The 12,124-nt window shown below is 40.8% G+C and overlaps 1 protein-coding gene across 1 annotated transcript; it reads left to right on the forward strand.

Moving 5' to 3' along the window:
- The first annotated feature begins 1,476 nt into the window (after nucleotides 1–1,476).
- LOC126557377 (protein bric-a-brac 1) lies at nucleotides 1,477–6,492 on the forward strand. The gene is made up of 5 exons (XM_050213126.1): nucleotides 1,477–2,537; nucleotides 2,843–2,962; nucleotides 3,159–3,257; nucleotides 3,334–3,387; nucleotides 6,292–6,492. Exons 1-5 carry the CDS (start codon nucleotides 1,496–1,498, stop codon nucleotides 6,489–6,491), a joined length of 1,515 nt encoding a protein of 504 aa, XP_050069083.1. The 5' UTR covers nucleotides 1,477–1,495; the 3' UTR covers nucleotide 6,492.
- Nucleotides 6,493–12,124: the final 5,632 nt, after the last annotated feature.

Consider the following 12,124-nt stretch of genomic DNA (forward strand, 5'->3'; position numbering starts at 1 on the left):
CTGTCAAAGTGACATTTGGGTTCACGAATAAAACAGGCGCCAGTATTGACTTCGTAGAGATGTTTCAATCAGAGCAGGCGTGATTTTCTCCTTTGTGTTTTCGCCAATTACTGACTCATAATCAATAGCAATCGAGCTTATCCATTGACGCTTCAGGTCGTTTTAGTAGAGAAATTCCAATCCTGGTGCGTCACGAATGGGCTGCAGTTATGTGTCGACAAATGTATTATCATCACATTTGCCAGAAAGCCTGACACCCTGCTTTATACCTACAACCTCATCGAAATTCATCGAACGTAAACGTTGTACCAGGGAACTTAGAGCGCTGCTGGACGAACAATGGAAGCCTATAGGCACCAGGAGCGACCAGCTTATTGGCCTGGTGAAGCGCCTGGCGCAAAATATAGGTGACCCGACTTCGTGCCAAAAAGTAAATGTGAATGTACGATGTATCCTGTACGAAGTTGGGATAGGGCTCGTTGGTGATGGCTGGATTCGGTATCTTCCCATGAAATTGTGCTAGGTGGAGTTCCATTGTTTGGAAATTATGATGTTGGCACCTCGGCGGGAACCGGTGTTTCGTGCTTCTGCTGAACGAAGCCGACATCTGTGGCAAGGTATGCTATGCGAACATAGAAAGGTATTAAAAATATAATTTAATATAAAATCCAACACAATTTCACTTCAGCTCGTAAACAGTGCATAATACTCACCGGAATAATGACTCAGCGGTAAAAAATTAAATTCAAATTTCCTCTACCCACCTTGGGCACGTATACACCTAGGGCAGCTGTCACTGTAGGTGACGCTTTTTGACATGTTGTTCAGAATGGGCATTTTCCTCTTCTTTTACCTGACAGAAAGAACAAGGAGAAGAGTTGTTCAAGAATACGCTTCAGTGGGGGTGGTTGGAGAATAGCGTCTCGGAGTAAAAACGCGCTAAAAACGCTGCTAACGCTTTTAAATTCACAGAAAGTAGTAAGTGCAATATGTTTCCGCAGTGTACCGAAAGTTAGGGTTGGCGCCGTATTAGTATAGTTCCACCTCAATCAAATATTATTTGTGCACGAAGCTGCTGCCTGGCAATATCGTACCAATGCCCCCTGATGCGTGTGAACCCCTTTGTCGAAGCTTGCAAGCGTTTATTTATTTCTAACACTTTCGCAAGTTTGCAACACATTCCTTACAAACAAATGGGTGGATGTAACTTAGTTGTGCCTGTGTAAACATTCGAATGTAGTGTACAATAATGTATTGATGTTAACTTTCGCAAATTTCTCTTATCTTTCTCTCCCGTTCTTTCCTCTCTATTGCTATCCTTTTCTTTCCTTCGATCTTCGTCGCGTTCGTCACCATTTTGTAGATGTTGCAGGTGAAATAAAAAAAGGTTAAATCAGCGTTTCGCATAACAAACGGGGGGTTTGTGTGTGTAACAAGTAAGCAAAGCGTGATACATCCCTAGGGTGCGTTGGCGCGGCCGTAACCGAACAGAACCATGAATCCGCAACAATTTTCCCTACGGTGGAACAATTACACGTCCTACATAGCCGGTGCATTCGACTCGCTGCGCTATGAGGAGGACTTTGTCGATGTGACGTTGTGCTGCGAAGGGCGCAAGATACGCGCTCACAAAATATTGCTCTCCGCCTGCAGCCCGTACTTCAAGGACGTGTTCAAGGAGAACCCTTGCCAGCATCCAGTAATTATTTTCAAAAATGTGCGCTACACCGACCTGATGTCGCTGGTTGAGTTTATGTACCAGGGCGAAGTGAGCGTACCGCAGGAACAGCTGCCCTCGTTTCTCCACACGGCGGAGGTGCTGGCAATCCGGGGACTTACCGACAATACGTCCGATTCACGTCAACCGGCCAGCTCGACCACATCCGCCATTGCACAGCAGCTGATACAGAGTCAGGCCGTGTTGGACAAATCGGCAACAATCACGACGACAGACTCGCTGTACCTTACCTTGCCATCAAACTCCACCATAGTCCATCAACCGAAGCTGGTACAAGCACAGATCCAAACTGCACCGATCATCACCAAACCACTGATCAAACAATCGCCACCGGAAATGCCCACCTTGACCGCCTCCACCGTGACTGTTCCGATCGCGCAACCCCAGCAGCAACCCACGATCGCCAAAATTCAGGTACAAACCACCGCACCGCCACAACAGCCGCAGCAGCAGCAGGTTCAGGTGCAGGTTCAACAAGTAGCCGTACAGCAAGCCCAGCAGCAGCCCCAGCAGCAACAGCAGCAGCAAAACCAGCAAACGGCCACCCCCCAAACGCAACCGCAACATCAAACTACGCAAGCCACCACCTTACAAGAAGTCGTGGACAATGTTGTACAACCCAGAAAGAAAAAGGTTAAGGGACAGCAGATTATTGCGTCACAGGCAAACTCAGCGGTACAGTCCGGATCGACGGTAACGGTTACAACAACGAGCTCAGGACAATCGGGCGATAATGAACTGTACGAGACGGATACCTACACCATCACTACAAAGGACGCACGAGAGGAACAGGAACATGGTAAGGAAATTTGAATGCATTTGTCTTTCGAAGATTTTTTAACATTAATAGATGGAACTAGAAATGTGCGAGACATTTCCGGACGATAGACAAGTAGAATTGGACAACTATATTTGAAATTGGTTGGTGAAACATTAGCAAGCGATTCGGGGTAACGCTTGGTAGGTATTTTAAAAATATTAGGCGAAATATACCCTCTTTTTCTAGTTCCGATATCCCCCGCACAATTCTAGTTCTTCGCGAAAAATCCTGTAATAATGATCTTTTTTTTTTTCAATATCAATTTTGTTAACTGCGCGTTGCAGAACAATACACCGAAAATGGGCAATCGGCGGGCACGTCGCTGAAGATGGAAATACCGGAATTTATCAGCGTCGGAGAGCCGCTTAATCCTGGTAACGGCACAAATAATACGTTCCTTCAAGGTAGCCGCTGTACAAATCCAAATTTATTCCATCGAGAGTCCTTATAACCTTTCGCTAGATCCAACTAATCATTCCACGGAGAGCAATTTTTTTGGATCTAGTCTTCTTGATGCATTTTGTCATCCTCAGACATTTAAGATGATCAGCAAAAGAAGAAAAAAACTAAACCCTGCTTCTAAATTAAACTACTTCACAGAAAGCTACGAACTCGTCTCGGAAAACATTGAAGAAAAGGACGACGATGAAGATATGGCGCAGGACAATATTGAGATAGAAGGCTCGGATATGGATATGAGTAAGTAGGCTCCGGTGGCCATGGTATGTTCGACAATCGTTTTATACCTTTCCTTCCCGCACTCCTTTTCCCGTAGGTCGTATTTTCCAAGGATCAACCGATGAGCAGACGAAAACTAACATTTTGCAAGGTATGAAACAGATCTACGCTGGCTTTACATTTTTTTGTTCTGTTGTTTTTTTTTATTTTCGGGTGGGGAAAATCGCAGTTAATATCAATACCGAGTGAGCCTGCACTGTACTCGAAAAGAAAGCCGAATGATTTCATTTGTTGTGGTTGCTACTGTTTCACAATTCATTTGGGGGGGGGGGGGGGGGGGGTGGAGAAAGAGAGAGAGATATGGTTGGTTCGCAAAAGGGTACCGATGGGAAAGAAGCTAATGGTCAGAATTTTATTAAAGACCGACATGCCGTGTGACTAAATTTGAATTTTTAAACTGTCATGCAAGGTTGAATTGAATTTTTTGGATACTTCTTCATTTGTTGGATGATTTATTCGGGTTAAAAATCAACCCGGATTCCGCAGAATCCTTTCCCGAACGCTCCTTTTTTCCAGCGCTCGCTTCGAGGAGCTAACAACATCACTTCGCCAACTTTGTGGTACTTCTAAATGGATGGGGCAACGGATGGCCAGATCCAGGGTCCCACTCTATAAACATTCCCTTCTCCAGAAAAGCCCGATCGTGTCTGGCCGATAGGAAATGTGAAAAATCGGATCATTTATGTCACTTTGTTGTAATGCATACGTTAAAGTATTCTAAATTAGCGATTTTTGCTTGCATTCTGGTGGATCTGATGTGAGAATTAAATGTCGTATGCGATATGATTTATTCAAGTTGCCATCGCCGTGCCCGGTAGAAAATTTAATCGAAATTCGTACAAAAACCGATAACATCAACTCCCATAACACATGCCCAGAGAATACATGACTTTTGGTGGTTGAAGAACGTGAGAGACGAGAGTTTTGTTTTTAAACAAATTTTGTATATATCCCACTGCACATGATAAGTATGGCCATTAAAGATTCATTTAGATCTTATGTTTCAGCGCTTAAATGCGCGAAAACGACAGAATCTTTTTTTTTCATGCTCATTTCATTCCATTTCATTGTTGTTGGGTTTATTTGCTTTTACGTTTATTTAGTTTAACATTGATAGCTTAATTATTCATTGAATGTTTTAACATTTTATGTGTGTTCCGACGTTTTTGAATGTGTGTGTGTGTTTAATTTTTGTACAAAATATTTGATACAGAAATAAAGAAAAAGTCAGTCGCTTCATAACCTTGTCGTACCGGCCTGCTTTTGTGTTCTGCTTTCTCTGTACGCTCCAAGCAGCACTCCTCCCACACTCTCTGTCTGTCTCGTTGCGTTCTGCCACCATTCCTCTATCTCTCCTCTTCTTCTCTTGTATCTCTAAACTTCCAGACACAGAACTTCGCTTCCGGTGCAGTATCTGTTGGAAGGGCTTCAAGCACCCGATGTCTTTGACACTGCATAAGGATTTGCACTCGGGGAAAACGAAGTGTCCGGTTTGCTTGCGCTCTTTCTCGCGCAGCTACGACATGCGCATACACCTGAACAAAATCCACCAGGTGACGCTGAAGCTGGATGCTCGATTCAACTTTAAGCACATGAAATCGGAGTAAATGTCAGCTTGTTAGAGTCTTTACGGTGTGTTTGTGTGTTTCACAGCAGGATCTTCCGATCAAATTGTTGGGAAAAGAAGCATAGAAGAAAAAGTATTGTTTATAGTAGGTTAGATTAAATCTACTGATATAAAAAAAGGACACGATGACACTATAGTAGTTAAATCGGGTTTCACGATTAATTGCTGTGTGTATGTGTGTGTGTGAAAAAAAAACAAAAACTATTTACGACGCGAAGCGGGAAAATAATTATTTTATATATATTTTTTTGTGACGACCAATATGGAAACTGCCGTAATCCATTGATAAGATAAGGTAGCTCCAAGATATGCACCAAGTATTGTTTCGTTACTTGGTTCAACCTCTAAGATATCGGACGCTGTTGTTTTATTTTTATAAGGCTCAGATAAAATAAATTTTTCAAAATAAATAAATTTTGTACTCTTTTATAAGCACAGAAATGAACTTGTTTTACAGAAATGTGTTGTTTTTTTGAATTTAGCTCGAAGCTGTACAATCACGCTTTGCGTTACGGGAGGACGATCCGGAAGGTATTGGATGGTCGGTTCTGTCGTGTACAGATTCACTAGATTATTTTTATTTACGTAATTGCGGCCAAGCCGTGTCCCTCACAGCAAAATAATTTTCTCATAGGAAAATTTCTTATCAAAATGGTTTGTTTTTATTTACCTTCAATTTTACGGATAACTGCCGTATGATCGGTTATCAAAATGTTATTAAGTAAAATAAAAAAAAAGGTTTCTACTGAAAAAAGGTTCTTTTTAGGGTTCTTTTGGGATAGGAGATACATAACATAATTATTAACACGGTACACCTGGCTGCAGGCGCTTCACTAATACTATTAGCGTATAATTGTAAAATGTGTTTTTCTTTTCTTGAAACGTAACTTAAAAATTGTACCATTTTTAAATCATTTGCTCGAACACTTCTTCAAAAGGGACGCAGAGAATGGGTGCCATATAGCTGCCAATTAGTTGCGCAATGCAATTTGTTGTTTTTATGCTGGAAAGCTCGCCTTTCGTTTGCCCAATTTTTAAAGTGCACGAAATTCTCCAATAGGAATCACTTTATCCTCGAACATACAGGCGTTTTTATGTCAATTGCGTAGTGATAATATCGTCCGTGTATTATTAGTACGCCGTCCGCCCCCAACAAAAAAAAAAAAATAATAATAATAACGCAGCAACAACAATATTATGAATATTATCTCGGCATGTCTAACGCGTTACCGAATTTGTAAAGTAAACTGCAAATAATCGAAACCAAACCCAAAAAAACTGCCCTCTCTGTATAACACACAAAAGCAAACGCCAACAATAATAAAAACGCAGCTCCTTATGACATTTTTCCTCTCTTCTCTCTTGCAGAAGTGTTTGAGCAAAAAATGAAACCCAAAAAATACAAGTGCAAAGATTGCGACAAAAGCTTCGCCGCCTGGAAATCACTCACGATGCATCAGCATATACACAGGGGCCTCACGAAATGCACGATCTGCGGTGCGATCTTGTCCCGCACCGCCAATCTCAAGCGCCACATGAAGCTGAAGCACGAGAAAATCATACCGTAAACTGTCTCATTCGGTCCCGACGGTCGTTAATGACAACGAAACAAGGCCAAACAGGCTTGTGGCAGGGGTGGCCTCATCAATGCCGTTTAGTTTTCTTTATCGTATCAGGTATTGTATATAGAAGAAAAAAACTTCAGACGACCACACCCCCTTCATGCGTGTACAGCAACCGAAACAGGTGTAGGTTTGCAATTAGTCGTTTGAAACTCAGATTTTGAGGATGTTTATTTTTTATTAATGCTTACAGTAGAATGTAGAATGCTACTGCAAACTCTAGGACATTTGCAATACACTTCGCTGCATTTGTTGCGATCATAAGTAGTGAGTTTCGTTGGTAAGGAAGGACCAATACAGCCACAGACCGATTGCATGTGCGCGTATTTATTTTAAGTTTCGCTGTCTGTTTTAAATAATGTCATTAGAACAGCCCTACAAAACAAGGGATAGCTTAAATTGCGAGCTTCAAGCGGCGCCAGTTATTATGGCAAATACGACGTAGTGAAGCATACAAAAACTGCTCAGATTATGATTTTATACGTGGAAGGATAGATATGTTTTTCGCTTGTATTAGGGTACGGAGAAAACCTATGTGTGTAAATGTATTTGTTAAATGTTTTGCTTTAATTTTTGAGCAATTTTAATTGAAAATCTAAAGTATGTACTTACTCTGTACTGAGAGAGTATGGTTCCAGATACAATGCTTGCTTCGTTGACTTGGTTGTATCCGTGGCGCACGGGGAGAACCAGTCTGGATTTATTAATCCGATCCTGTCGTGTGGCGGACGGCACCCTTCCCTGCTGAGATGGGTATTATTGAAGAAAGAGACAACTCTTTCCCATCAAACTAGGATCCTGTGTGGAATAAGATGCAATAGAAAGAATACACTGTCAATACGGCACTGGACCGTAATAATCAATTGTAAAAGTAAAGAAAGATTACTCTCGAGTGAGAATCGCGGCGTTGAAAGTGTTTTTAATTAGGTTTAGTTTCCGGTCTCTATCTCTAAGGTCGCCACAATCAACTTTTTGATTTGATGCAATTGCTCATGTTGAACAACACAATTTAACTAACGATCGGTTTAAATACAGTGCAAGGACCACGTAAATGCATATTGTCATAAGATTTTATACATATTTTTTAACTATATCCGTTGGCTGGAAGAAGGAAAGCAAAATGGAGATTTATAACATATAACTGTCTCATGGTCATTCGAAGCAAAAGCACTACACTTGCGGGGGTGGAGGGGGGGGGGGGGGTGGAGAGTTTCACAACAATTTGGAGGCGCATATGTGTAGAGATTAACCAAGAATATTATTCTTTCCGAATGAAACGAAAACGCGATTATAACCTAAAAAACAAAAGGTGTGTATAGTGTGAAACTAAATTTAAGGAAGCATTAAAAGCAACATGTTTTGGATGTAGTGTGTGTGCGTGTGAGAGAGGGAGAGCATACTTTAATAACCGCGCCGGGTCGGTTTTAGTGATTAAGGTGTCCTGGATCATATCTACATGATGCGTATATATAAAAAAAAGCATTCGAGACTGCGTGTTGGTTCTCAGTTGCGATAGCACCGGAAAATCCTTATGGATCATTCGAGAGTACGCATGAGGTAGGCACATCATTGTTTATTAAAAGGACAACTCTTCTTTTGGCATCGTAGCATCAGGAAGTGGCTGGACATGCCCGAATGGTATGCAGCAAGTTAAATCATATTAAAGTCTCGACGTGCTGTTATATACGCAGCATATAGATGATGATGAGTAATTTCTGCTTTCGTAAAGTTAAATATCTTCTCGTTTAGTAAGTTCTTTACACGTACACGCTGTTGCACATTGATATATTACCCATTGATCCATTCGCTCGCATGACGATGTGATGGGGGTTACCGCTATTTCAGTTGTGCTTTCGTATCTGATCTATATAGAACAATGGAAGAGAGGAAGAAAACAGTCCAATTCCTATTATTTGTCAGTGTTTCGCGTTTACTGGATCTGATTTACACTTACACTGTTCTTATACTTGCATTGTGAAATGCAGCGTGACACGTAATATCGTAATAAACTTATTTCTGTACCAGTTTTATCAAACTCGTCCTAACACGTGTAGTTAAGTTACGAACAGCTACGAAATTTTAAAAATGTCTTTTCCAACGGTAAGGTCGTATATAAAGTAATTCATTGGTCGCAAAAGAACGGACTATTTGATCTGGAAAACGATTCTTGTTTCTGATTCTGATTGATTGATTCCAATCCCATCGGACCGTTCCCCTGTAGTTAGGACTGACTTTCGAACCATGTGGTATCAGCAAGTCTATTTTGTAAGCCAATTTTTTTCCCCCAAAGTCTCCTGGAAGGCTTGTAAGATCTTTCAAGTTCTTGATCTATCTGCTGTATTATGCCTCTTCTTGAACCCTTTGATGATTCTCTGGTACATAGGACGAGCCACAAATCGATGATGCCTATATCATCAGCGTATGGCAAGATCGGATGGTCACCGAAGATTCCATCTCTACAAGTCCTAACGCCAGAATGAACCGTAATTAGCTGCAAATCCTTGATGTGAAATATATTACTCAGTATCATATTCCCGATGAGATCATCCGGTCATATGCGGCTTTAAATTCAATCAGGACATGATTATGAACGTAGCTGCTGTTGCAAGATTTGTTTGAAAAAATAAATCACTTACCCCGCTCCGGAAGTCCTTTTAGCCAATTTCTTGGACGAACGGAAACGGGAACGAGTAAGCGTAAAGCATCAGGGAGTAAATCTTGTAGACGACGGTATAAGTTATTTTACTTTCTCTCTTAATTTGAATTTCAAGTTGTGTGGGTACAGAGCCCTAAAACTTACCGAGGGGCATCCTTGCGTTCTCCTCACAACCGACTATTTTAAAGTTTTTATTTCTCTCCTCTGTCTACTTTTAGATATTGTTAGCGAAAACAAGTGGGCGAGATGTAAAGTTTGTCGGTTGCTAATCACGGCGAGCAATCTTTGGCGGCATGTGCGCACGCAGCATAGCCGCCTCGAACCGAAACGGTGCGAGCACTGCAACAAACAGTTTAAAAACAAGTACAGCTTGCGCGAGCATGTGCGCATCACGCACGAATTAAAGCAGCCACGTGATGAAGTTAGTAGGGTCCAGCAGATCGAACAACCGTAGGATATAGAGTTTAAGGGCTGCATTCGATACGGCAGTTTTGTTTAGTACGCGTTCGTCCGGGTTTTTGCATATTGTTTTTCGTTTGTTTCTTATTATTTGTATATTTTTTTTAAGACTGCGACGAAACTTACGTTAAGCGGATAAGCTAAAACCATTTAGCACAAATGGTTCAAGATGCTGTTTCACAATGGAAATTATCTTCTTCCCACATTCACTAGCCTTAGCAGCGGTTTAAGATTGTCTCATTTTCGTTCGTTTATTTATTTTTTCTTTGTGTTGACTTTGGCATCTCTTCTGGCAAGCGTGCAAAGAATCGTTGCCTTGAACCTCACAAAAATGACAGAATTGTACAAACTGAAGTAGAATAAAGAATAAAAAAAAAGCTTCCTTTTAAAGCACCTCTGGCAATTGGTCAACTCATGATGCTATGAGAATCTATGATCATGTTCAACAAAAATTTTTTTTTAAACGAACGGCGCAACCACGACAATTCTTACTCTTAGGTCTGGTGCAGAGGAACTAGCTGCGAAAAAAACTAGTTCAAAATAAACATAAATCATCAAGACAAACAGGGATGTTACTGGGCTTAACGATTCGTCCCTCACGGGCGATAAAAGTAAATCAATGCGCATTATTTGTACTTCTCTACACTTTTGCAGTAAGGATGGAAAAAATCGAGCTTGTCTCGGAGCAAAAGCTACACAAGTGCCCGGAATGCCGCCGTACATTCTGCTCAATGAACGCCATGAAGCGCCACCGGCAGGCGAAACACTTTGCAATGCAGGATTCGTACGTGTGCGCCATGTGTGACGCACGGTTCAAAACGAAATGGTCCCTGTCGACGCACAAGTCGAAGTATCATCGAGGTCAAACGACGGCAGCCGGTGGTACGGTCGATGTAATCGATGTTAGCACAGTCCCGGCCAAGGCACCGGCACAGCCGCGTACACCAACCGCATTAAAACGCCCAGCACCCGCCAGACCAGTGCTGACGCGCGTCAAGACACGCCCGCCGACAATCGAGGACGATGCATAAGAGCCAGCACCACCAACGTGCTGAAGCTGACCCATGGAGCCGGTGATGTGCCATCGCATGGTAGTATGCAGTTTTTTTTTTTAAACAAATTATTGTACATTTACGTTTAGTTTAAGCGGAAGAGAACTGCTATGATTTTATTGTGCATGCAACTTAATCAACAATTATCGCAACCTGTAGGCAATATGCGATTCACGTACGATTATCGATAAGGAATATTGTTTGGCCGAAGCTTCTATTGCTAATTAGGGTTTCTTACACAATCTTGCCGATCGTACACAAACCCAAGTATCGTGCATCGTGTAAGATGATTGATCTTACTTTTTTACATTTTTTCGACTCAACATGTCGATTCTTTAGGTTAAACGTTTATTTAAAAAAAAATGCAATGCCGTGTATGGATTTAGTAGGCCTTCAAAGCAGGATTAGGAATTATATGTCTCTATGTAATTTTTTATGTTTTTGTGTTGTGTGTACCGTCTAGGTACAGCTAGAGTTAGAAAAATTTACAATACTTTTTATTGTATATTACATTTTATTTTCTGTCCAACCATATCAGCAATGTATTTTTCTGGTCGTAAAACAAGTGTTCACAAAATCACATCGCGCAGTTCAAAGAAATTAAACGCGGAAGATTCGATTGTCAACAGCAAAATATCTTACGTGAAAAGCTTATCAGACTCTCTATCGCTACCGGAAGAGATTTATAGGCAATGAAAACGAAATAGATTGTGAATTTTTTTTAAACAAAACGCAAAAGCTTATTATAGATAAGAGTAATACTTTTAAAACCTTGTCTGTTACACACGGTCCAGAACTGGTAAATCTGTAAAAGAATTAAGTGAATATGAAACACAGGCACACAACAAGGTAATCAAGCAAAAGCGAAACCTGAACCAATATTTGAATCACGTTGTAAAAATGATAGTTAAATTTACTGAAAAGTAAAGCTTATCATTTGGAGTCAGTATACAGCTTATATTCAGTGTCTAGTGTTAAATAAACGATTGTAAAGAAATGGGTGTTCAATATGATTTCATTGCGATTGGAAACAAAGGCTTTCCAAACGATTTTAAATTCAATCCGCATACGGAAAGGAAAATAAGGTAAAAGAAGTAAAAAAAAATTGTCACATTAAATATTGGATATTGGGCTTGATTTAAAAACAAAAAACCTCTCTTAGCAAGACGCCCTTTTTTATGTTAGTCTGAAGAAAATGGATCCACAACCACATAAGAGCACTAGGATTTTCTGTATCCTTTGTAAGCGCTCTGTAATTGTAATTAATGCATAAATATACGTGAATAAAAGTCTAAATTTAAACGAAACCGGGTAAAAGCTCAAATCTTTTCTTGTAGGTCGTGCGTACGAAGACAAGTTAGATTCATGTGTGTCCGCTCCGTTCATTAGCTCCGGAAATTTAATGTATGCAT

The sequence above is a fragment of the Anopheles maculipalpis genome, chromosome X (genome assembly GCF_943734695.1).
Source record: "Anopheles maculipalpis chromosome X, idAnoMacuDA_375_x, whole genome shotgun sequence".
NCBI classification, from domain to species: domain Eukaryota; kingdom Metazoa; phylum Arthropoda; class Insecta; order Diptera; family Culicidae; genus Anopheles; species Anopheles maculipalpis.

Excerpts from the sequence above, each read along its gene's own strand:
- LOC126557377 (XM_050213126.1), top strand. The coding sequence starts at position 1,496 with ATGAATCCGCAACAATTTTCCCTACGGTGGAACAATTACACGTCCTAC. Across the intron at positions 2,538-2,842 it reads ACGAGAGGAACAGGAACATG|AACAATACACCGAAAATGGG; the intron begins GTAAGGAAATTT and ends TGCGCGTTGCAG. Across the intron at positions 3,388-6,291 it reads GAAAACTAACATTTTGCAAG|AAGTGTTTGAGCAAAAAATG; the intron begins GTATGAAACAGA and ends TCTCTCTTGCAG.